General features: G+C 45.6%; 1 protein-coding gene across 1 annotated transcript in view; it reads left to right on the top strand.

Annotated features, from left to right (window-relative positions):
* Window positions 1-25,304, top strand: part of LOC120996311 (WD repeat-containing protein 49-like) — a 193,320-nt gene that overhangs the window by 148,197 nt on the left and 19,819 nt on the right. Inside the window, exons 23-27 of the mRNA XM_040426158.1 lie at window positions 6,172-6,264; window positions 10,655-10,713; window positions 11,908-12,049; window positions 13,769-13,808; window positions 23,744-23,832. Of these exons, the coding sequence (XP_040282092.1) occupies window positions 6,172-6,264; window positions 10,655-10,713; window positions 11,908-12,049; window positions 13,769-13,808; window positions 23,744-23,832 (423 nt within the window). The remainder of the gene's footprint in view (window positions 1-6,171; window positions 6,265-10,654; window positions 10,714-11,907; window positions 12,050-13,768; window positions 13,809-23,743; window positions 23,833-25,304) is intronic.

The raw sequence follows: 25,304 nt of genomic DNA, 5'->3' as shown, positions 1-25,304 counted from the left end.
GCAAGCCTGTCTTACAAATGGGAGGCTAGCGAAGTACAGGAAGCCGCTGCGTTTGATAAAAAATATCAAAACAGATTTTTTTTTATCGCCGCAGCGCTTGTGAAGTGATTGTGCAGTGATAAAAAATTGTGCAGTTGCCGAGTATTGACAGGTCGGGGCCAATTCCTAATTGCCTCAATTTTGCTCACCTGAGGTTTGATTATTCCGCGCCCAATTACATACCCAGGTACTTGGTCTCTTCTAACCCTATCACGCACTTATTTGGGTTAGCGGTTAAGCCAGCCTTCCTAAGGGAGTCAACTACAGCCTGTACTTTAGGTACAGTAGGTGACTTTCCCAGTCGGTGCTATGGACAATGATATTGTCCAGGTACGCCGAAGCGTACCGACGATGTTGACGGAGTACAATGTCCATTATCCTTTGAAACGTGGCGGGAGCGCCATGTAGACCAAAGGGTAATACCTTGTACTGATACAGCCCCTCTGGCGTGATGAAAGCAGTTTTTTTTCTTGACAGCCTCTGTCAAGGGTACCTGCCAGTACCTTTTGGTGAGGTCCAACACAGAAAAATACCGGGCTTGGCCTAACTTCTCAATAAGCTCATCTACTCGGGGCATGGGATACGCGTCAAACTTGGACACATCATTCAGTTTGCGGAAATCGTTACAGAACCGCAATGTCCCGTCCGGCTTGGGTATTAAGACTATCGGACTGGCCCATTCACTTTTTGATTCCTCGATGACACCTAGCTGGAGCATTAGCTGCACTTCTTTTGCGATGACTTGTCGCCGAGCCTCGGGTACCCGGTATGGTTTTAACCGGAATTTTGCCTGAGGCTCAGTGACAATGTCATGCCGGGTTATGGACGTGCGTCCAGGGAGGTCCGAGAACACATTCGTGTTCCGACAAATAAACTCCCTGGCTTCCTGAGCCTGTTTAGAGGAGAGGCTGTCAGCAATTTTCACTGTGGCAGCCGCTTCCCTTGCTTCAGACAGAGGAGCCGAAACCGCTTCCTCTAGGAACCCTGGTCGTGGGCTGTCTTCCGTACAGGTTTCCCTATCTTTCCAGGGTTTGAGCAGATTCACATGGTACTCCTGCTCCGGCTTCTGCCTCCCTGGCTGGTATACCTTGTAATCTACCTCTCCAATTTTTTCAAGTACCTCGTAGGGCCTCTGCCACCTAGCTAGGAACTTACTGTCTATGGTCGGTACCAGAACCAACACCCGATCACCCAGGTTAAAGTTCCAGACCCGAGCCTGCCTATTATAGACCCTACTCTGGGCTCACTGTGCTGCCTCCATATGCTCCATAACCAGAGCCAACACTATTTCCATCCGTCCCTGCGTCTGGGTGACGTACTCAACAACACTTTTGTGTGGTGTGGGCTGTTGTTCCCACGCCTCTTTGGCCATGTCCAACAGACCACGAGGGTGTCTGCCATATAGCAGTTCGAAGGGCGAGAACCCAGTAGAGGCCTGGGGCACTGCGAACATGAGATAGGGCAGAAGAAGGTCCCAGTCCCTCCCATCCTTAGACACCACTCTTTTTAACATATTTTTTTGTGTTTGATTAAACCTCTCTACCAGGCCATCCGTTTGCGGATGATACACGGACGTCTGTAGCTGTTTTATGTGGAGCAACTTACAGAGTTCCCTCATGACCTTGGAGATAAACGGGGTCCCTTAGTCAGTAAGAACCTCCTTAGGCAGACCCACTCGAGAAAACATCTCCATTAACTCCTTAGCTATGAGTTTGGCTCATGTATGACGCAGTGGCACCGCCTCCGGGTACCGAGTGGCGTAGTCAAGGACGACTAAGATGTGTTGGTGCCCTCTAGTGGACTTTGGTATTGGGCCTATGAGATCCATAGCGATCCGCTCGAATGGAACCTCAATAATCGGGAGAGGGACCAGGGGAGTATGGAAATGTGGCTGGGGGCTGGTTATCTGGCAAGTTGGGCAAGACTTGCAATACTCTTCCACCTCTCTGAACACACTGGGCCAGTAGAACCGCTGTAGAATCCGGTCCTGCGTTTTTTGCTGGCCAAGGTGTCCCCCAAGAACATGTTGGTGGGCTAACTCCAACACGAGCTTGTGATACGCCTTGGGCACCACCAGCTGTTAAATATGCTCACCCTGAAATTGATTTACCCGGTACAGCATCTCCTGTTGAACCACAAAACGGGGGGACATAGACTTGGCCCCTGGTTGTTGCGGCTCACCCTCAACTACTACCACATTTTCCCAGGCTCAAGAGAGAGTCGGGTCCTGGTGCTGTGCTGTACCAAAGTTATCTCCGGAGACGTTGAGGTCTGCCAACTCCGGACCCGGTGGCAAGTCCTCCACGTCTCCCACCATCACACTTAGTGGGGTTGTCTCCCCCTCTTCCACCGAAGTGGCGGTCACCCCTACCGCTGGCCCTTCGGACTCAGGTTCCCAGGATCACATCTGTCTCCCGCGTATCGGTAACTTTCGTATCCGGCCATAGTGACGGGAAAACAGGGCAGTCTCTCCCAATTATTAGTTCATAGTGCAACTTTGTGGCGACGGCCACCTCATGAGTCCACGTGCCGGCCACCATGGATAGTGACACCAGGGCGGTGGAATAGTCCTTTAAGTCTCCATGGATGCACACTACGCCTGCTTTTCGGCCAGTATACTCGGCGGGCCACACCAGGGCAGCTCTTACCAGGGACACCAGGCTCCCTGTGTCCAGCAGCACACACTGCCAGGGTATCTCCCACTTTCACTTAGCACAAATGACTATTGTCTATAGTCTTGGAGGTTCCTGTGGCACACAACTTCCTGGCATATAATGAGTGGCAGTAGCCATAGTTGGTGTCCATGGGTTCACCCTGATGGGGACAGTCGGCCCTTATGTGTCCAGGCTCCTAACATCGCCAGCAGATCACTGGGGCTGGGTCTACAGGGGGTATGTCCCGGGCGGGTTTTGCTGGCACCGGCCGCTGGGTCTGTGGTGGAGCTTTCCGGGGTTTGACTGGCCCCTTCACAAAAGAACCCCCCTGTAGATTTCTGGTGGCCTCGTAGCGCTCCACCAGGTCGTCCATCTCTAGGGCGGTCCAGCATAGCAGTGGGACTCAGTACTTCAGGCTGCATCCATTTTTGCAGCCAGTGCAGTAGATCATAATACTGCGGTCTGCCAGGTTCAGCCGGGTTAGTTTCCCACTGATGCACTCGCTAGGCCTGGACCAATAAATTCACCCCCAGTCTTGCCAAAATCTCACCTTTTACGGTCAGGTAGTCGGCCGTTTGGTCAGCTGGTAGGTCGAAAAACACCTGCTGGGGTCCAGACGCCAGGAACAGAGCGATGACCTCAGCACATTGGTCTCGGGGTAATTTCTCCCGCATGGCCACCTTTTCGAACACTGCCAGATACGCCTCGATGCTGTCCGATTGGGTCATCTTAGGGATCACTGCATGAAAAGCTTTCTGGGCATCGTGGACGTTCTGGGACGCTCCTGCCGCTTGTAATGCCCCTTACTTGCCATTTGGTCAACTAAATTTAGGGGGTATTCCCTGAGACTACCCAAGAAAAAAAGCAAGCCTGTCTTACAAATGGGAGGCTAGCAAAGTACAGGAAGCCGCTACGTTTGATAAAAAATATCAAAACAGATTTTTTTTTATCGCCGCAGCGCTTGTGAAGTGATTGTGCAGTGATAAAAAAATAAAAAAAATGTTTTCACTGCGGCGGGGCGGGCGTGGGTGAACGCACGTGTGGGCGACCGATCAGGCTTGATCGGGCAAACACTGCGTTTTGGGTGGAGGGCGAACTAAGGTGACACTAATACTATTATAGATCTGACTGTGATCAGTTCTGATCACTTACCGATACTATAAAAGTACCAATGCTGATTAGCGATACGCTAATCAGCGAATCAGTGACTGCGGTGCGGTGGGCTGGGTGCTAACCGATGCTAACTACCTACCAAAAGGGCCTAATCTAACCTAAAACCTAACAGTCAATACTGGTGAAAAAAAAAGTGACAGTTTACACTGATCACTTTTTTCCCTTTCACTAGTGATTGACAGGGGTAATCAAGGGGTTAATTGGGGTGATCTGGGGATAAATGTGTTGTGTTTTGTGTACTTACAGTGATGTGTGCTCTCTGCTGGTAGAGATGTCGCGAACATAAAATTTTCCGTTCGCGAAAGGCGAACGCAGATTTTTGCAAATGTTCGCGAACTGGGCGAACCGCCATTGACTTCAATAGGCAGGCAAATTTTAAAACCCACAGGGACTCTTTCTAGCTACAATAGTGATGGAAAAGTTGTTTCAAGGGGACTAACACCTGGACTGTGGCATGCCGGAGGGGGATCCATGGCAAAACTCTCATGGAAAATTACATAGTTGACACAGAGTTGGGTTTTAATCCATAAAGGGCATAAATCACCTAACATTCCTAAATTTTTTTGAACAACGTGGAGAAGAAAAATGGCTGTTATGGAAACCTGGTGTAAAACTGTGTGTATGTGGAGACTAAGGGCCTGCAAGCTTCTATTGGCTGATAAGGGTCATGTGACCAGGCTTCTATTGGCTAATGCATTTTTTTGGGAATATCTCAGGAACGGTACGTGCTAGAGAGATGAGACTCGGTCTAAAACCTTCCTGGGCACCTGATGTACCTGTGTGCCAAATTCTGTGATTGTAAATGCAACGGTGCAGATTCCTTTAGCAGACATACACACACACACATACATACACTCAGCTTTATATATTAGATATAACGTATTTTTCGCCCTATAAGACGCACCAGAACAATAAGAAAAAAATATTTTCCATTACACCTCAGGTCAGACCAGCAATCAGACCCCCAAAGTTAATCAGACCTCAGCTTACAGCCCCAACCAGACCCCCAATGTCAATCAGACCTCAGATCAGACCCCCAAACTTCAGCCATCTATCAGCCCCCATATGTCAACCATCTATCAGCCCCCATATGTCAGCAAGCAGCCCCCATATGTCAGCAAGCAGCCCCCATATGTCAGCAAGCAGCCCCTATATGTCAGACATCAACCCCCATATGTCAGCCATTAGCCCCAATATATTCAGCCATTAGCCCCCATATATTCAGCCATCAGCCCCCATATGTCAGCCATCAGCCCCTATATGTCAGCCATCAGCCCCATATATTCAGCCATCAGCCCCCATATGTCAGCCATCAGCCCCCATATATCAGCCCCCATATGTCAGCAAGCAGCCCCCATATGTCAGCAAGCAGCCCCCATATGTCAGTCATCAACCCCCATATGTCAGCCATTAGCCCCCATATATTCAGCCATTAGCCCCCATATATTCAGCCATCAGCCCCCATATATTCAGCCATCAGCCCCCATATATTCAGCCATCAGCCCCCATATGTCAGCCATCAGCCCCCATATGTCAGCCATCAGCCCCATATATCAACCCCTATATGTCAGCCATCAGCCCCCAGAGCAAATAAAATAAAAAAACTCACTTACCTCTCCTGCTTCTGGACGCCACAGCTCCTCACCATCACGATCCTCTTTATCCTGCTGTCGGCTGTGTATCGCAGCGCAACAGTGTGAGGTCACAGAGCAGCCACATAAGACGCAGGGGCATTTTCCCCCCACTTTGGGGAATAAAAAGTGCTTCTTATGGGGCAAAAAATACGGTATATGTTGGGGGAATCAAAGGCTGCTTTATTTCTCCCTTTGGATGCTGTGACTCCTTCAACCATTGAGCGCCTGCCATTGGAGTCCTGAAGGTGCTCTGTCTTTGGGTGGCACTCAAAAGGGGCTTTGAGGTATGGAAGATTGTGGCTATGACCCATAGGGTGTCTTTCAGGGAGGGGCTCTTTGGGTGGCACCCTGTGGGTCCTACGAAGAAGTACAATCTGACAATGTGACCGTCGGATCAAAACAGCTGGTGTCCACTAGCGTTTTCCTGTTGTACTCCATGCAGCTATTTCTTTAGTAGAGAACACTAGAACTGACGTACATTAATCCTGTTCACCTCAGTGGGCCCCTAGAGGCTCCAATGGATAGAGATTTTTAGAAGAATGTATATTCCTGATAATATTGTACATAGAGTGCTACAGAGTGTGATAGCAGTATATAAAAGTATATGACCCATAGTCTCTTACATCTTTTTTTATATTTGTTCTAATATGAAGACATTAATTTCTCCACAGTAACAGACAAAAGCGTTAGCAAAATTCTGTTTCTGAAAACGCGGACTGTGAAGTTACAAGGAGCGGCCTCCCTCATCTCCAATGGACCATTAGGTAATGCATGACAACAAATGATGACCGGTACTGATTAGTGATGGACGAAAATCGTCTGGGACGGTATGTGAACGTGCGTTCGCCATCAAATGTTCGCGAACCACGCATTCGCGGTGGGCCCCATTGACTTTAATGGCAGGCAAACCTGAACAAACTTCAGGTCATATTTGCAGCCACCAAATACTTACTAGAAGTGCACAAATAGTCCCATAACATGGACAGTGACATACCAGAGAGGGATCATTGGCAAAAATTCCCACAAAAAATATATATCAGGGGCCATTTTTATGCGTCTTAAAGGGAAACTCTTAAAAATGTGCCCTGCTGGAGGCTATAAAAATTTTATTTTAGGCCACGGGAGTACAGGCCCCCAAAATTATGCATTCACCTGACAGAAAAGAACTTGTGATAATGTGCTTGGAGGTACATTAGGCGCTCACTGGATAAAAATTTTACTCTAGGCCACTGGAGTAGAGGCCCCAAAAATTAGGCATTCACCTGACAGAAAAGGCCTTTTATGCCGCTGTATATACATAAGACAAGGACCATTCTTTGTTCTGGGTGGTGGCGGATCTGTGTGGGCTGGCATGAGGAAATTCAATTACACGTGGTCGTCACAGGTGTTGAATTCCTCAGAGATCCATGCCTCATTCATTTTTAGAAATGTGAGGTAGTTCACACTATCGTGAGCTAGGCGAGTGCGCTTATCGGTCACGATCCCACCTGCTGCGCTGAAAGTCCTTTCGGACAGGACACTGGACGAGGGGCAAGCCAAGAGTTCCATGGCAAATTGTGCCAGCTCTGGCCACAGGTCAAACCTGCACACCCAGTAGTCCAGGGATTCCTCACTTCTCAGAGCGTCTACATCGGCCGTTAACCCGATGTAGTCGGACACCTGTCGGTCTAGGCGTTCCCTGAGGCTGGATCTGTAGGGCGGCTATCGATGGGTTGGCTGCAAGAATGATCTCATATCCGAAGTGACCAACACATCTTCAAACCGCCCTCTTCTTGCAGGCGCGGTAGGATTGGTACACGCACCTGTTTCGCTGGCTCCTGCTAATCACCCAGGAGAATATCACCCTCTGTTTCCTCCCCCTAGCCACAGACAACACCATAGATCCCCGAAAAGTTTAAAGTCCCCCTCAAAGCCTGCTCTTCTTGCTCCTCCTCCGCCCCCCAGCCACCATCCTCCTCTGACTCCTCTTCAGACTCCTGCTGACTTGTCTCAGATGGAGTAGCCCCACCTGAGAATTCATTCAGCATTGCAACTTCCTCATCTTCCAGCTCCTGCTCTTCGGCGGCCTGATCAATGACACGACACAATGCACGCTCCAGAAAGAAGGGGTAAGGTACGATGTCACTGATGGCGCCCTGACTGTGACTGACCAGTTTGGTGATCTCATCAAATGGCTGCAGAAGTCTGCATGCATCGCGCATGAGCAGCCGCTGGCGGGGTGAAAAGAAACCAAGGTCCCCAGAACCTTTCCTGCCGCAGAGTTCGTACAGGTAGTCGTTAACTGCACATTGCTGCTGGAGCAGCCTATCAAGCATATACAAGGTGGAGTTCCAGTGCGTCGGGCTGTCACAAATCAGACATCTGACAGGCAGGTGGTGTCGCCGCTGAACGTCAGCAAGGTGAGTCATGGCCGTGTAAGATCTTCTAAAATGGCCAGAGATTTTCCTGGCCTGCTGCAAGACATCCTGGAACCCGGGGTATCTGGCAATGAATCGCTGCACGACTAAGTTCAGGACGTGTGCCTTGCACAGCACGTGTGTCATTTTACCCTGTTTCAGCGGGCTTAGCAGATTGGCACCGTTGTCGCACACCACTTTACCAACTGTCAAATTGAGCGGAGTTAGCCACTGATCAGCCTGTGACCGCAGAGCTGAAAGCAGTGCAGGACCGATGTGGCTCTTGGCTTCCAGGTACAACAGCTGCAGCATGGCAACGTCTCACCTGGCACGTTGAATAGGTTCTGGGGAGCTTGGGGGGCGCAGGCCTGCATGCACTCCGTGGCGGTAACACCAAATCCACACGGGAGCCACACGTTACATGCTTGACTACCATCAGAAGGTTCACCCAGTGGGCAGTAAAAGTTATGTACCTTCCCGGCCCGTGTTTGCTAGACCACGTGTCTGTGGTCAGATGTATCTTGGCACCGACCATGTGTGCCAGAGATATATTCACTTGCCGCTGAACGTGGCCATATAGCTCTGGGATGCCCTTCTGGGAGAAATATTTCCTTCCGGGGACCTTCCATTGCAGTGTGCCAATGGCCACAAATTTTCTAAAGGCCTCCGAGTCCACCAGTTTATATGGCAGTAGTTGGTGGGCTACCAGTTTCGACAAGCCAGCGGTTAGCCGTTGTGCAACAGGGTTATCCGCCGTTATCAACTTTTTACGCTCGAACATTTGGGCCACGGAAGCCTGCCTTCTGCCAGATGAACGCGACGACGGCACGGTGGAAGGTGGAGGACAAATTGGAGGAGAGAGGAGAAGAGGCAGGACGTGGAGCGCGGCTTTGTGGGTTCTGACAGTGTTGCTCCCACTGGGCTTGGTGATGGGAGGCCAGGTGCTTTCTGAAGGTGGTCATCCCTAGGTGAGTGTTGGGTTTACCGCGACTTATGCGTTGACAGCACAGGCTGCAGATGGCAACACTATTGTCAGCAGCTGACACGTTAAAAAAAAATCCCACACTGTGGATCCATGTGCCGGCGTCATGGGAGCGCCAGATGTGATCGTGCATGGTGGATGGCTCGCTCCAGATACATTTGCAGTCTGCTTTTTGCCTCCTGTGATCTGCCTGCTACTCCGTGTCTCCCTGTGAACTCCCCTCCTCTTCCTCTCTTGTGGGCACCCACGTAATGTCCATCGATACATCCTTATCGTCACCTTCACCACCACTGACATTTGAGATCTCAGAGTAGGCAGTAACAGCGGGGACCTCCCTCCTTGGGCTGATCTGGGTACTGTCGTCAGACCGCTGGGTGGCGGCCGTTGCTACCTCCTCTTCCTCATCCAATGTCAAGAATGGCTGCGCATCGGTAAGGTCTGGGAATGGATGGGAAAATAATTCCTCTGACTCGAGTAGACGGGCTATGGTGGTGGTGGTGTCTTTGGGGGTGCATACAGCAGAGAGTGAGGAGGGTGCAGATACAGAGGATGAGGAGGGTGCAGAAGCGGAAGGCTGAATGAGCCACTCAACCAACTCTGGTGCGTCCTTTGAAGAAATCGCTTGCGCCTTCTCCAACTTCCCACTTAGGCTCCAGCCTGGTGCACCTGCCCAACCCCTACCACCCCTGTGGAACAGCCTGCCTCTTCCTCTGCCTGTCAAAATAATCCTGTGCCTAAGTCCCTAGAGAAGAGCAGTATTTGTGGAAGCGGGTATATCACAGGCCTCAATCAGTATTTTGTGGAAACGGGTATATCTAACCCCTTAATAAGTATTTTGTGGAAGCAGGTCTCTTGCAGGCCTCAATCAATATTTGGTGGAAGCAGGGATTTCAATCCCCTTAAGTATTTTGTGGAAGCAGGTATATCGCAGGCCTCAATCAATATTTGGTGGAAACAGGTATATCAAACCCCTTAATCAGTATTTAGTGAAAGCAGGTATATCGCAGCCCTCAATCAGTATTTTGTGGAAGCAGGTATATCGAACCCCTTAATCAGTATTTTGTGGAAGCTGGTATATCACACCCCTCAATTATTTTTTTTGCCACAACAGTTATATCACACCACCCTGTTTATTTGGGGCAACAGGTATATCGCAGCCGTCAATCAGTATTTTGTGGAAGCAGGTATATTACACCCCTCAATCCGTTTTTTGGGGGGCAACAGGTATATCACACCCGCTGCAAATAGTTGTTCCAATAGCGCTTGTCCCTCTATCTAGCTGCGGCATCGCAGCAGAACCGTACACAACTGCTGCACAATACAAATGCACTATAATATACTTTCTATGTTAGAAAGTATATTATAAGTATATCACACCCCTCAGTATATCACACCTATCGATAGCACACCTATACCAATATAATATAACTATATTTTGCGGCCCTATTAGCTAGCGTTTGGTGTCCCTGACAGCCTGTCACTGCTACACACAGCAAACTCTCCCTACACTGACAAAACACATAATGTAAAATGGCTGCCAGATCGGGTTCTGTTATAGGGTGGGGGTGTGTCCATGTGCTGAAACGTCTCAATTGGCTGTCCTATCCCACCTGATGGATGTGTCATGGGTCAAAGTTCGGCGCAATGTTTGGTGAATCGCGAACGCGCAAAGTTTGCCGTGAAACAACCGCCGGGCGAACCACAAGGCCATCTCTAGTATTGATGTAGATCTGCAACTCTGCTGGAAAGTAAGGACAATATATGTATGTTTTATAGGTTCTGTGAATTTCTGGAATATATTCCAAGGAGGAAAGCTGACTGCAAGTTTTAAACCAGTAAGTGTCCATCGTAAGAATCACATGGCCGCCATTACATGTATTCAGTATAGTGGCTGATATCTGATTACATCTAAGAGCCTCTGCTGATTTCTGCACTTAAAGGGATTCTGTCAACGATATAGCGATATTTATATGTGCCCATTAGTCTCCATGCAGTGTTTAAAATGATCCCACTGTTTATGCTCTGTGTGTGTTAGATTCTTATAAAAACCAATCTTATTGATATGTAAATTACCTCTGTCAGGAGCCCAGGGGGTTGTCCTACGATGTGTTGGAGCCCAGCCGCGCCTATCGATCCGGAGTCCAACACCGCCTACCACTTAATTTATTCACTCCACTATCCCTGACATCAGTTCTTCTCAGTGCTGTAATCTCGCGCAGTTGACGCGTCGAAGCCAGGTGCCAGTAGTCCACACGGGCGCAGCCTACAGTGTCCACTGCGCATGTGCGAGATTACGGCACTGAAAAGAACTGACGTCAGGGATAGTGGAGTGAATAAATTAAGTGGTAGGCGGTGTTGGACTCCGGATCGATGGGTGCGGCTGGGCTCCAACACATCGTAGGACAACCCCTTGGGCTCCTGACAGAGGTGATCTACATATAAATAAGATTGGTTGTTATAAAAATCTAACGCACACAGAGCATAAACAGTGGGATCATTTTAAACACTGCATGGAGACTAATGGGCACATATAAATATCGCTATATCGTTAATCCTGGTGACAGAATCCCTTTAAAGACTTTCAGGCATTATAGCAATAGGTAAATTCATTCAGGGTGCACGATTCATTGTGCCACATTGCAAGGAAAGAAAAGGAATATCTTAATTTACATTTAACGGGATTTTACTAGGAGTAACCTAACCAAGCATCTGCTGCTCCGGTGCCGACACTTTTCTGGTTCCCGGACCCTTTTTGCTCAATAGGCTCCAGCAATGTGTCAACATACATTTCATTGTCACAGCCAATCACTGGCCACAGCAGTGTCCTCGGTGTCGACACATTAGCGTTTCATCCAGAACTTTTCATTTTTAGTGGGCAGAACATAGACAAGTCATACATCGCCGGTCTGAATGAGCCCTTGGTAACTCTCTTGTTTCCTCGTAAAACTCCCTAATAAGTAACCCCCCCCCCCCCCCCCTAATCTCATAATATAAAATGTGCTATATAAATCCCTCTTGTCCTCCTTCAGTCTAGGATTGGGTGCCAGGTCAGCAGTCTTGCGGTTACTAAAGACAACTCACTGATGTTTGTAGCAGATTACATCGGTTATATATATGTTTATCACATCAAAGACTATGCTCTCCGGGGAGCTGAGAAGGATCGTCCGCCATGTAAGTTTCATTTTTTTTGAATAATGTATTATTAAGATTCATGTTATTCGAGAAACCTTACAAATATAACTGATGAGGAAGATCTTTGGCAAAGAAAATATTTCTTTCGGAAGTTTTCAACAATGTCATATCAAAGTAATACAAATCAGCTCTGGTCAGCCAACCAGGGGATGACCCATATGGAGACGGCTGTTGGGGGTCCTTACCCATGATCATTACAGAGCGGGATGAGATGCCTTAGATGCAGTTCAAGGGGGTACTGGTTGTTATTAATGGATTCTGTCACCTTGTTTTAGCTTATAGAGCTGCGGACATGCACGGCTAGATCGCCGCTAGCATGTCCGCAATATACCTGTCTCATAAAGCTGTGTCCTTTTTATTGTGTTAATTTCTTTTTTATAGATATGTAAATGAGCCTGGTAAGGAGCCCAAGGGGCTGCACTAACCTTCTTGGTGCCCAGCCACGCCCCCTGTGAAGGAGCCCACCACCGCCTATGTCCTCCGAATCTCCTCCTTGCTCACAGTTAGATTGCCGTAATCTCGCGATGCGCAAGCCAGCGCATGCGCAGTGCCGGTATAGTGTTCCTTCCCTGTGCTGGCATCCGCCTCAGGGAAGGCACTGCGCATGCGCGAGCTCGCGCATCGCGAGATTACGGCAATCTAACTTATCTTGGGCACCTTACCAGGCTCATTTACATATCTAGAAAATCTTTTTTTAAACACCATAAAAGGACACAGCTTTATGGGACAGGTATATTGCGGACATGCTAGCGGCGATCTAGCCGTGCATGTCCGCATCTCTATAAGCTAAAACGAGGTGACAGAATCCCTTTAAAGGGACACTGACAGGCCCTATAAACATATTTAGTTATTCCTATGCAGTCATAGATCTATTAAAGTGTATTCCAATGATATAAGAGTACCCCCTGTCCGCATTGTAAACCATGTAAAAACAACTTTATATTGATCTGTCAATCACATTTCTTTATGCCCAAGGGGCGTTTTTTCTCCTACCTTCGTGCCCAGCCGCGCCTCAACTGTCCATTCCTAGCGCCGCCCAGCTCATTATTATTCACTGCGCTGGGCGGCTCTTACATTCCCCGATCCTGTCAGTTCCCGCGCAATTCTCTATGGGGGGAAAAGTATGGTAACCAGAGACTCTTCCACAAGAAAAAGTGAACCAACTGTAGATACCCGTTTTGGGGTTCTTGCCCCTTGTCTGTATAGAGCAAGGTACTGGTTGACTGGCTCTAACTGGAGAAATAAAAGCTCATATCAGCGAAGAACCCCCAACAATGGCTGTCTACAGACGGGTCAACCTTTCATTCTGAGAAGTTTCTGTGTTAGAGGACATACGCTGATTTGCATACTTTTCCCATGGACCATTGCCTTAGTCTCCATACACATGCTAGGTCACTGAGAAGCAACCTCCAAAAAAACAAAGATCGTAAATAAAGTCCATCTTCCAATTGGGTCCCTCCTTTAAGAAACAAGAGAAGAATTAGGAAAATTCCAGAATTTGGTGCTCTCCCTGCCACAAAGATCACCAGCCATTTTCTTACTATAGACACCAAATAATATACATAAAGTAATAATTCAAAATAAGCGTCTAAACACCAGTCTTAATAAATGTGGCCCAAAAACTTTATCTAAATAGTCTCTTTGGTGTGAATAAGTACTGCAAAGCATTAATATACTCCTATGCTTGTAACCCTATAGTTATCAAGCACTGGAGGGCTCATGTGGACATGATTACCGAGTGAGTATTATTTTCCAAATTGAGCTGTATGATATTATTCTATGTAAAAGTCTAAGTCTGCTGAAATTCAGGTGCGACTGCCACTAGATCTGATATTCATCTTGTACCATAACACACACACAAAAGCTGAGATCTAGAAGCTGCTTTTAGATTCTGTATTTTGCACAGCTACTTTATCTGTTCATGTTCCTGCCTGTAACTTGGAGGGAAATGTGTGATCCCTGGTGATTTGCCAAAATAGTGTCTCTGAAGCTGTAATGTAAAAAGACAAAGGGGAAGATTTATCGCCGTTTAATGTCGGTCTATGAGATCCCCTGTGCTGCCAGAGGATGTGTCTATTTATGATGAGGGGTAGGCCATGTCATAAATTCGGTGCTTTCTCCAGCAGTCCATGCACCTACAGAGAAATCAATGGTAGCTCTGAGCTGCTGTAGGTTTCTGTCTTAATTTGCTCCAGAAAACCGGCGTAAATGAGGATCACTGTTTCGGGCCCACAGGCCACACTACCTCCCCTTCCTTGCCATATGGTAGAAAGTGGCGAGGGTGGAGTAGTGGCTGCTGACGTCGAAAGTAGGACGTGGTCATAATAGTGTCACGCGACTGTGTGAGTGTATGTATTTATATATAATTATACAACAACCCAATCTATTAAATTATCCCATTATTTAACTTGCATGGTGAGCGCTGTAAAAAAAAAAAAAATATGCAACGCCAGAAATGTACATTTTTGGTCACTTCTCACCTTGTCTCCCTCAAGACATTGAATAAAGATTTTCAAAAGGTTGCATATATTCTAAAATGGTATCAATAAAAACTATTGCTTGCCCTGCAAAAAATCCTCACATAGCTCCATTGGCAGAAAAATAAAAAAGTTATGGGTGTCAAAATACGGCAAAACAAAGCCATAAAACATAGCAAAAACCATACAAATGTGGTATTTCCATATTTGTATTAACCTGCAGAATAAATGTAACAGGTCATTTTTATCCCGCAGAGAACACAGTAAAAAAGAAACCCTAACAACAATGGTGGGATTGCATTGTTTTTCTACAGTTACCCCCCAAATTTTATTTACCTATACAATTCACCTGATGTGCCCCAAAATGGTGCCATTAAAAATACTTGTCCAGCATAAAACAAGTTCTCATGACACTATGTTGACAGGAAAGACTTTCGAAATGTGAAGAATGGAGAACAAAAACAAAAAAAGTCACCGAGCCTTAAAGCATTTATCTCATCTCAGACATTGATGGCATATCGCTAGGATATGGCATTAATGTCAGAGAGGTGTGGGTCCCACTTCTGGGATGCCCCCAAAGTGATGGAGAGCGCACTGCGCAAGTGCAGCCACCCTCCTTTCACCACTGTGAGAGTTAGCGATTTTCTAAGCTCCCGTAACCGTGAATAGAGAGCGCCTGTGTACGCGCGATGTGCTCTCCTTGACTTCAGAAACTCCATTCTGGAAACTGGATAGGGCCTCAGAGGTGGGACCTAGACCTATCTGACTTTCATAGCATATCCTGGGCCAACCCCTTTAAGTACCAAACTAGGTTGCATCTTTAAGGGGTTAAAGAGGGCCTGTCACAACTCCTAACATGTCTGTTTTACAAACTAATTTTATCATCCATGCAATAAAAATTCTGGAGCATCTTTTCATTTCTTTCATTTAACTCTATGTTGCTCTGTTCCTCAGTTATTGCTACTAGATGTATTATTGACTTTGCAACTGGATGTTACCAATCGGGGGGAGGGGGGGTCCCATCCCAGTATAGTCCAATCGGTGCTGCCAGTGTAAGACTGTGCATGGGCATACACTCCAACTGGTAACATCCAGTTGCAGATTTGTTAATAAACTTCTAGCAGCAATAACTTAGGAATGGTACAACATACACTTATAAGAACAGATGCTCCAGAATCGAAATTGTGTTATGGAATGCAAGTAGATACTCAAACAGACATTTCAGGAGAGGTGGCAGATCCCTTTTAGGTATAGAATAGGTCCTGTTATTCTACAGAGCTGTTCACACTTTAACCCCTTAAGGACCCCGTGACGTACATGTATGTCGTATCTGGACGTGACTTAAAGGGGTGTTATCAACACGCCGTTTCATACTTACCTGCTCCCGGCGCGCTGTCCACTTCCTGGTTTCGGCACTCGGCAGGGGGCGGGCTCCATCTTGATTGAATTCTTCTCCCGGCCGGGCCGCGTGCTGGACTGAACGCGCACGCCGAGGCCGCTCATGCGCCCTGGTGATTTCTTCCTGGCAATTATACTATACTGCTCAGGAAGAAATTACCATAGCGCATGCGCGGCCTCGGCGTGTGCTTTCGGGACTGCGCACAGCCGCCCGGGAGAAGAGAATAAGTCGTCTGCGCAAGCGCAGCCACCGCGAATGAGCGGTGGCCGTAACCAGGGGAGACGGAAGACAACAGTCAGGTAAGTATGTGTTTATTTTCTTCTAAGGGGTGGGAATTGGTTAATTAAATATATTTAGAAAAATGATCACTGTTCAAATCATTAACAGATTTAACAGTGATCATTAAGATGATAATACCCCTTTAAGGTCCAGTGACGTACATGTACGTCATGCTGATCGGACAGGTACAGGAGCTGCGCCCGCCCGATCAGCGGCACGGACCTGGCAGTCACTGACCCCCGGGTCCCTGCTGCATACGCCGACATCGGTGTAAACACTGATGCCGGCTCATTAACCCTTGCACTGCCGTGGCCAACGCTGACCGCGGCACGTGCGGTATCCTGCCGGGTGCGCTGCTGTGATGGGGACCCGATGGCAGGGAAGGCAGCACGATACCTTCCTTAGGCATCGTGGCTGCCTTCCGTGAGAGCCTGTGAAATTCAGCCCCCTGGATCTCACAGGCAGGAAGCTGTAAGTGTATTACATTCAGTAATACACTTACAGCCAATGCATTATGATACAGAAGTATTGTAATGCATTGTAAAGGGGATCAGACCCCCAGAAGTTGGTCCCAGAGTGAGATAAAAATAAAAAGCAAAAAAAAAAAAGTAAAAAAAAAATGTCTTTTCCATAATAAAAAAAAAGTTTCAAGTAAAAGAAAAAACGCCCCTTTCCCAAAATAAAACATATAAAATTTGAAAAAATAATAATACAAAAACGGACATATTTGGTATTGCCGCATCCGTAACGACCGGCTACACAAAAATATCACATGACCTAACCCCTCAGATGAACACCGTCAAAAAATAAAAACTGTGCTAAAAAAAAATATTTTTTGTCACTTTACACCAAGCGATCAAAAAGGAGTATGCCCCCAAAATAGTACCAATCTAACCGTCACCTCATCCCGCAAAAAATGAGCCCCTACCTAAGACAATTACCCAAAAAATACAAAAAACTATGGCTTTCAGACTATGGAGACACTAAAACATAATTTATTTTTTTTGTTTCAAAAATGATATTATTGTGTAAAATAAATAAAAAAGTATACATATTATGTATTGCCACGTCCGTAACGACATGCTCTATAAAAATATCACATGATCTAACCCCTCAGGTGAACACCATCAAAAAATTCAAATAAAAAGCCATTTTTTGTCACCTGTCACCTTACATCACAAAAAGTGTAATACCAAGCGATCAAAAAATCATATGCACACTAAATTGGTACCAATTAAACCATCAACTCATACTGAAAAAAATGAACCCCTACATAAGACAGTCGCCCAAAAAAATAAATAATAATTATGGCTTTCAGAATATGGAAACACTAAAAAAAAATTTAAAAAAAAAAAATGCTTTATTATGTAAAACTGAAACAAACAACAAAAAAAGTAATATTTGGTATTGTCGCATCCGTAACAACCTGCTCTATAAAATTACCACACGATCTAACCTGTCAGATGAACATTGTAAATAGCAAAAAAATAAAAACTGTGCCAAAACAGCTATTTTTTGTTACCTTGCCTCACAAAAAGTCTAATATAGAGCAACCAAAAATCATATGTACCCTAAAATAGTACCAACAAAACTGCCACCTTATCCCGTAGTTTCCAAAATGGGGTAATTTTTTGGGAGTTTCTACTCTAGGGGTGCACCTGGGGGGTCTTCAAATGTGACATGGCAACTTAAAATTATCCCAGTGAAATCTGCCCTCCAAAAACCATATGGCGTTCCTTTCCTTCTGCGCCCTGCCGCGTGCCCGTACAGCAGTTTACGACCACGTATGGGGTGTTTCTGTGAACTACAGAATCAGGGTAATAAATATTGAATTTTGTTTGGCTGTTAACCCTTGCTTTGTTAGCAGAAAAAAATGGATTAAGGCCTCTTGCACACTACCGTATGTCTTTTTAAGTATTTTGCGGTCTGCAAAAAAACTGATCCGCAAAAAATACGGATGACATACGCGTGCATTCTGTTTTTTGCAGAACGGAACATCTGGCCCCTAATAGAACAGTACTATACTTGTCCGTTATGCAGACAATAATAGGACATGTACTATGTTTGAACGGATACAGAAGGAGTACCTTCCGTTTTTTTTGCGGATCCATTGAAATGAATGGTTCCGTATACGGAACGCAAAAAACGGAATGTAAACGGAAAAATAAAATGTGCAAGAGGCCTAAAATGGAAAATCTGCCAAAAGAGTGAAATTCTAACATTTCATCTACATTTTCCTTTAATTCTTTAACACCTAAAGGGTTAACAAAGTTTGTAGAATCAGTTTCTAAAATGGGGTCATTTTTGGGTGGTTTCTATTATGTAAGCCTCACAAAGTGACTTCAGACCTGAACTGGTCCTTATAAAATGGGTTTTGGAAATCTTCAGAAAAATTTCAAGATTTGCTTCTAAACTTCTAAGCCTTCTAATGTCCCCAAAAAAAATAAAATGGCATGAAGAACATGAAGTAGACCTATGGGAAATGTAAAGTAATAACTGATAAAAGAGGTATCACTATCTGTTTTAAAAGCAGAGAAATTGAAATTTGGAAAGTTGTGATTTTTTTCCAATTAGTACAATGTGTCACGAGAAAACAGTCTCAGAATGGCCTGGATAAGTAAAAGTGTTCCAAAGTTATTACCACATAAAGTGACACATGTCAGATTTGCAAAGAACGGCCTGATCCCTAAGTTGAAAAATGGCAGGGTCCTGAAGGGGTTAATATTGCATATAAATTTGCAGCTAAAATATGGGAGAAAATATGGATGAAACATTGTAACAAGACAGATCTGTGAGAAATAGATTATGCCAGCATGCGTCATTTAGCCTTTCTGATGAAAACATATTTGCATTTTTACATACATTTCCTTTCATTTGGCTAATGCCAGTTCTCCGGAGCAGGTTTATCGCTTCCCTCATTAGAATTGCATCCTTTGTGTACAGTTCAGATGTATTGACGCATATGATTAGAGCAAAATTATGACTGATGTCTCAGAATGATATTAATAAGCTTAGATTTCTTGGAGTACGTCCCGAACTTTGTAAGCATTTCACTTTAGAAGTGGGAGACATTTGTGTTTCATGTCAAACAAATCTAGCTGGAAATCTGCTGTAAACACCGCCCACCCGCTAACATTTCACCAGCCACTGTTGGCAAATAAAACGTTTTCATTAGCTTCATGAAAAGATGGCTTTCTTCTTAAAAGGGAAAATATCTCTGAGCGTACCAACGAGAGCAGCGAAGGTGAAGGTGCTGCAGATCTGATGGCTAACGATGCAAAATCAGATGACAATGAAGACAAATGCTGTGACCATGTGAAGACTAACAATGTAAAATAATGTGACTTCGAATTAGCAACATTTATATAACTCCTGCGGCACTAGTAAAAAAACAAACAAACATTTGGCGCTAATTAAAGGGAGTCTGTCAGCACATTTACCCCTTTTTAACAGTTCCCATAGCGCTGTAGCCGCAACACAGATGATTAAAACGGTACCTTTATATGCTTTTGTGGACTTATAAAAACTGCCAAAAACTAACTTTGATGCATATGTAAATGAGGGCTCGCAAGTGCCCAGGGGCGGCGTCCACCACGTTGGTGCCCAGGCAGCTCTGCCTCTTCGGCTCTTATCCCCGTCCAGCCTCTTCCTCTGCCCGCCCATCTGTTTTCTCTCCCCCTCAGCGAGATCCCGCGCCTGCTAACGGCGCAAAAACTGCAGAAAGGAGGCGGTCCATCGGCGCAGGTGAAGAGGAGGAAAGCCGACAGAGAGCCAACAGAGGTACAGTACAGACCAAAAGTTTGGACACACCTTCTCATTCAAAGAGTTTTCTTTATTTTCATGACTATGAAGGCATCAAAACTATGAATTAACACATGTGGAATTATATACATAACAAACAAGTGTGAAACAACTGAAAATATGTCATATTCTAGGTTCTTCAAAGTAGCCACCTTTTGCTTTGATTACTGCTTTGCACACTCTTGGCATTCTCTTGATGAGCTTCAAGAGGTAGTCCCCTGAAATGGTCTTCCAACAGTCTTGAAGGAGTTCCCAGAGATGCTTAGCACTTGTTGGCCCTTTTGCCTTCACTCTGCGGTCCAGCTCACCCCAAACCATCTCGATTGGGTTCAGGTCCGGGGACTGTGGAGGCCAGGTCATCTGGCGCAGCACCCCATCACTCTCCTTCATGGTCAAATAGCCCTTACTTTCAAAGTTTTCCCAATTTTTCGGCTGACTGACTGACCTTCATTTCTTAAAGTAATGATGGCCACTCGTTTTTCTTTACTTAGCTGCTTTTTTCTTGCCATAATACAAATTCTAACAGTCTATTCAGTAGGACTATCAGCTGTGTATCCACCTGACTTCTCCTCAACGCCACTGATGGTCCCAACCCCATTTATAAGGCAAGAAATCCCACTTATTAAACCTGACAGGGCATACCTGTGAAGTGAAAACCATTTCAGGGGACTACCTCTTGAAGCTCATCAAGAGAATGCCAAGAGTGTGCAAAGCAGTAATCAAAGCAAAAGGTGGCTACTTTGAAGAACCTAGAATATGACATATTTTCAGTTGTTTCACACTTGTTTGTTATGTATATAATTCCACATGTGTTAATTCATAGTTTTGATGCCTTCAGTGTGAATCTACAATTTTAATAGTCCTGAAAATAAAGAAAACTCTTTGAATGAGAAGGTGTGTCCAAACTTTTGGTCTGTACTGTACATTTATCTCTTTGATCCGTTAGCCGGCGCATGCGCATAAGCTACTGCTATGCCGTGCCAGCAATGGGCATCGCAGTGCCCATGCCCCGGCCAAGGAAGTCAGCGCGCAGGCGCGGGATCTCGCTGAGGGGGAGAGAAAACAGATGGGCGGGCAGAGGAGGAGGCTGGGCGGGGATAAGAGCCGAAGAGGCAAAACTGCCTGGGCGCCAACACTGTGGACGCCGCCCCTGGGCACTTGCGAGCCCTCATTTACATATGCATCAAAGTTCGTTTTTGGCAGTTTTACAAGTCCACAAAAGCATATAAAGGTACCGTTTTAATCATCTGTGTTGCGGCTACAGCGCTATGGGAACTGTTAAAAAGGGGTAAATGTGCTGACAGACTCCCTTTAAATGATAATCGGGTGGATAGAATGACGTTCCAGCATTAAAGTAGCACTTCTGCAAAAGATTTTATTGTCTGACCTGTTAGAAAGGTACTTGATGTATACTGTAGTCTTCTTACCAGTGACTCTATTTGTGAGTTATAACCTCCCTTCTGATCCTCAGCTGTGTCATGTGACCAAAACACTGCCTCTTCAACTGACAAAGGACAGGAAGTCAGTCACTTCTCTATTCATTCCTATGAGACTGACATTGAGGCCAGAACCAGTATATGTATAGTTCAGAAATCTCTGAGCTGTTGTAGATTTCTGTTTAGGTGCACGGACTGCAGGAGGATGCAACTAATTTAGGATAAGACGTGTACCTTGTCATAAATTAGGTGCATCCTCCGGCAGCGCTGGGGATATTAAACCATTGCAAAAAGTGCCAGTCTTGATAAATCTTCCCCACACTGTCTGCAAAATGCGGACCACGGACAATGGGTCCACAAATAAAATGTGGACAGCCCACGGACCGCATCTGTATTTTGCGGATCTGTAATTTGTTTTAGAACAAGACATAAAACAAAACAAAAGTCAGGAAAGAGAAGGGAGGGAGGAAGAGAGGCAGGTATAGGGAAGGTGGAGAAAAAAAGGAGGAAGGAAAGAAAGAACTGAAGACAGGAAGAAAGAAAGAAGGAGAAGATAGGAAGGAAGGAAGTATTCGATGGAGGAAGCCCAGGGTGCACCTAGCCTTTCTGCTACCTGAGGGGGAAACTGAAACGGCGCCCCCCCCCCCCCCCATGCCAATTTCTTTACCTACCCCCTTTGCCACAATGAAAGCACTCATTGCCCATGGCCCTTCTGCTGCCCCCCTCTTGCCCCTACCTGGTGCTGCCTGAGGCGATCGCCTCACCTGGCCTCATTAGTGGTGCACCCCTGGAGGAAGCAAAGAAGGGAAGGAAGGAATAAAGTATTGGTTTTAAGGGACACTTTCATCATGCTTTATCACAAATTACTAGCCTATATACGAATATTCTATGTATTTTTTTTATGGTGAATGTTCTTTTGGAAATAATTTTTTTGAAATCACTCCATGTCTACTTGATGTCCTGGCTCCTCCTTTCTTTGGACTTTTTAGCACAGAGAACAGTTTCACTTGACTCTCTCAGAATCATTTTGACTAGAGAGTGCCCCCTGTAGTGACTTTAAAAGGTTTTCTGATTGGTGGGGGTCTGACACCCAGGATCCCCACCAATCAGCTGAAAAGGCACCGGGGCTCGTAGCAGCGCTGCAGCTTTCTCTCAGCTCAAGAAGTACAGCGGCTGTGCTTGGTATCGCAGCTCAGGCCCATTCACGTCAATTGGGCACAGCTGCGGCTAGGCCACATGACCAATGAACTTGACATCACATGGTCTAGAGACTAAGCTAAGAGAAGGCCACAGCAGTACTGCGAGCTTTTTTAAAATTGGTGGTGTCAGACCCCCACCAATCAGATACTGATGACCTAAGCAGAGGATAGGTGATCAGTGGTAAAGTCGCAGAAAACCCCTTTAATTAGAGCATCACAAATTACACTGATATGTGCAATGCTCTTTTGTGGACATCCTTATCTAGGCCTGTCAATAGAGCGGTCATACCATCACCCTAATTGTACACCTTCTATTATCATGCGGATTACCCTTCGGATAACACACAGCAGCAGTAAATTGACAATGGATTACCTTTCTATATAGGGATTTTAATGATCTGTGCTGACTGCTTCAGAGGGACAATATGTTATGTTTCATTTTCAGTAGTATAATACTACCTTTCAGCCTGATATGAATAAGGCTAAAAAGTGCAGGAAGAACCCCATCATCGTATACTGTACATTATGTAACCAGCGCCTATATGATATATTAAAGGGAACCTGTCATCAACGTTATGCTAACCTCACTGAGGGCAGCATAAATGAGTAACAGCAGTGTGTCACTCATGAGCTAAAAGTAGGTGGTTGCTGAGAACCAGCATCATAATCATTGCAGCCCGGGCCTTGAAAGGAGTCAGATCTACCTGAGAAGAGTCCTGGTTATTCATAATCTCCTGCTCTCTCACCCATCTGCTGATGATTGGCAGTTCTCTCCTAGAGAGAAAGGGAGAAAACTAGGTAGAAGACTGTCAGTCATCAGCAGGTGGGCAGGAGAGCAGGAATTCAGGAATAACCAGGACTCTTCTCCGGAGGCCGGGACTCTTTTCCAGGCCCAGTCTGCAATGATTGTGATGTTGGTTCTCGGCAACCACTTACTTTTAACTTATAAATGACAGACCGCTGAAATCAACTCACCTGTCTCTACTTTATGCTGCCGTTAGTATGGGCAGCATAAAGGTGATGACAGGTTCCCTTTAAGACCTGTTTTATATCAATAACAATGTTTTGATTCAATTTTTTAGACTTCAGGTGATAGATGAAGATAAAGTTGTGTTATCTTCATCATTAGACTGCGCCGTGCGGCTCTGGAGCTATGATGGAGAATTCATAGGTCAGTGCTTTTTCTGTATTATAATTTTATCCTGTTTTTGCAGATTAGCAAATCTAGTTTAACAATACTGCTTCACGTGTATAAATAAGTTGTTCTTAAACTCTCAGACAACCCCAGTTACTGGTGGAGACTTTTTGGCAGAAGTAACTATCTGCCATACAGGCCTTTCTATAGTTGCCCCGGACTACTTCTGTGATTTATTATTATTTTTTTTTATGTTCTGCTAAGTTTAGCAGATTTGTACCTATGAGACTTGTTACTGTGCTTGGCGGCTGAAGGCACCTGTGTTGGTCCCATGTTCATATGTGCCCGCATTGCTGAGAAAAATGAAGTTTTAATATACAGTCAGGTCCATAAATATTGGGACATGGACACAATTCTAACATTTTTGGCTCTATACACCACCACAATGGATTTGAAATGAAACAAACAAGATGTGCTTTAACTGCAGACCGTCAGCTTTAATTTGAGGGCATTTACATCCAAATTAGGTGAACGGTGTAGGATTTACAACAGTTTGCACATGTGCCTCCCACTTGTTAAGGGGCCAAAAGTAATGGGACAGAATAATAATCATAAATCAAACTTTCACTTTCTAATACTTGGTTGCAAATCCTTTGCAGTCAATTACAGCCTGAAGTCTGGAACGCATAGACATCACCAGACGCTGGGTTTCATCCCTGGTGATGCTCTGCCAGGCCTCTACTGCAACTGTCTACAGTTCCTGCTTGTTCTTGGGGCATTTCACTTCAGTTTTGTCTTCAGCAAGTGAAATGCATGCTCAATCTGCTTCAGGTCAGGTGATTGACTTGGCCATTGCATAACATTCCACTTCTTTCTCTTAAAAAAACTACTCTTTCGTTGCTTTTGCAGTATGCTTTGGGTCATTGTCCATCTGCACTGTGAAGCGCCGTCCAATGAGTTTTGAAACATTTGGCTGAATATGAGCAGAAAATATTGTCCGAAACACTTCAGAATTCATCCTGCTGTTTTGTCAGCAGTCACATCATCAATAAATACAAGAGAACCAGTTCCATTGGCAGCCATACATGCCCACGCCATGACACTACCACCACCATGCTTCACTAATGAGGTGGTATGCTTAGGATCATGAGCAGTACCTTTCCTTCTCCATACTCTTCTCTTCCCATCACTCTGGTACAAGTTGATCTTGGTCTCATCTGTCCATAGGATGTTGTTCCAGAACTGTGAAGGCTTTTTTAGATGTCGTTTGGCAAACTCTAATCTGGCCTTCCTGTATTTGAGGCTCACCAATGGTTTACATTTTGTGGTGAACCCTCTGTATTCACTCTGGTGAAGTCTTCTCTTGATTGTTGACTTTGACACACATACACCTACCTCCTGGAGAGTGTTCTTGATCTGGCCAACTGTTGTGAAGGGTGTTTTTTTCACCGGGGAAAGAATTCTTCGGTCATCCACCACAGTTGTTTTCCTTGGTCTTCAGGGTCTTT

This window comes from Bufo bufo, chromosome 3, assembly GCF_905171765.1.
Source record: "Bufo bufo chromosome 3, aBufBuf1.1, whole genome shotgun sequence".
In the NCBI taxonomy this organism is placed as follows: Eukaryota; Metazoa; Chordata; class Amphibia; order Anura; family Bufonidae; genus Bufo; species Bufo bufo.
Note: the sequence above shows the minus strand (reverse complement) of the source record. Positions and strands in the feature narration are given on the sequence as shown.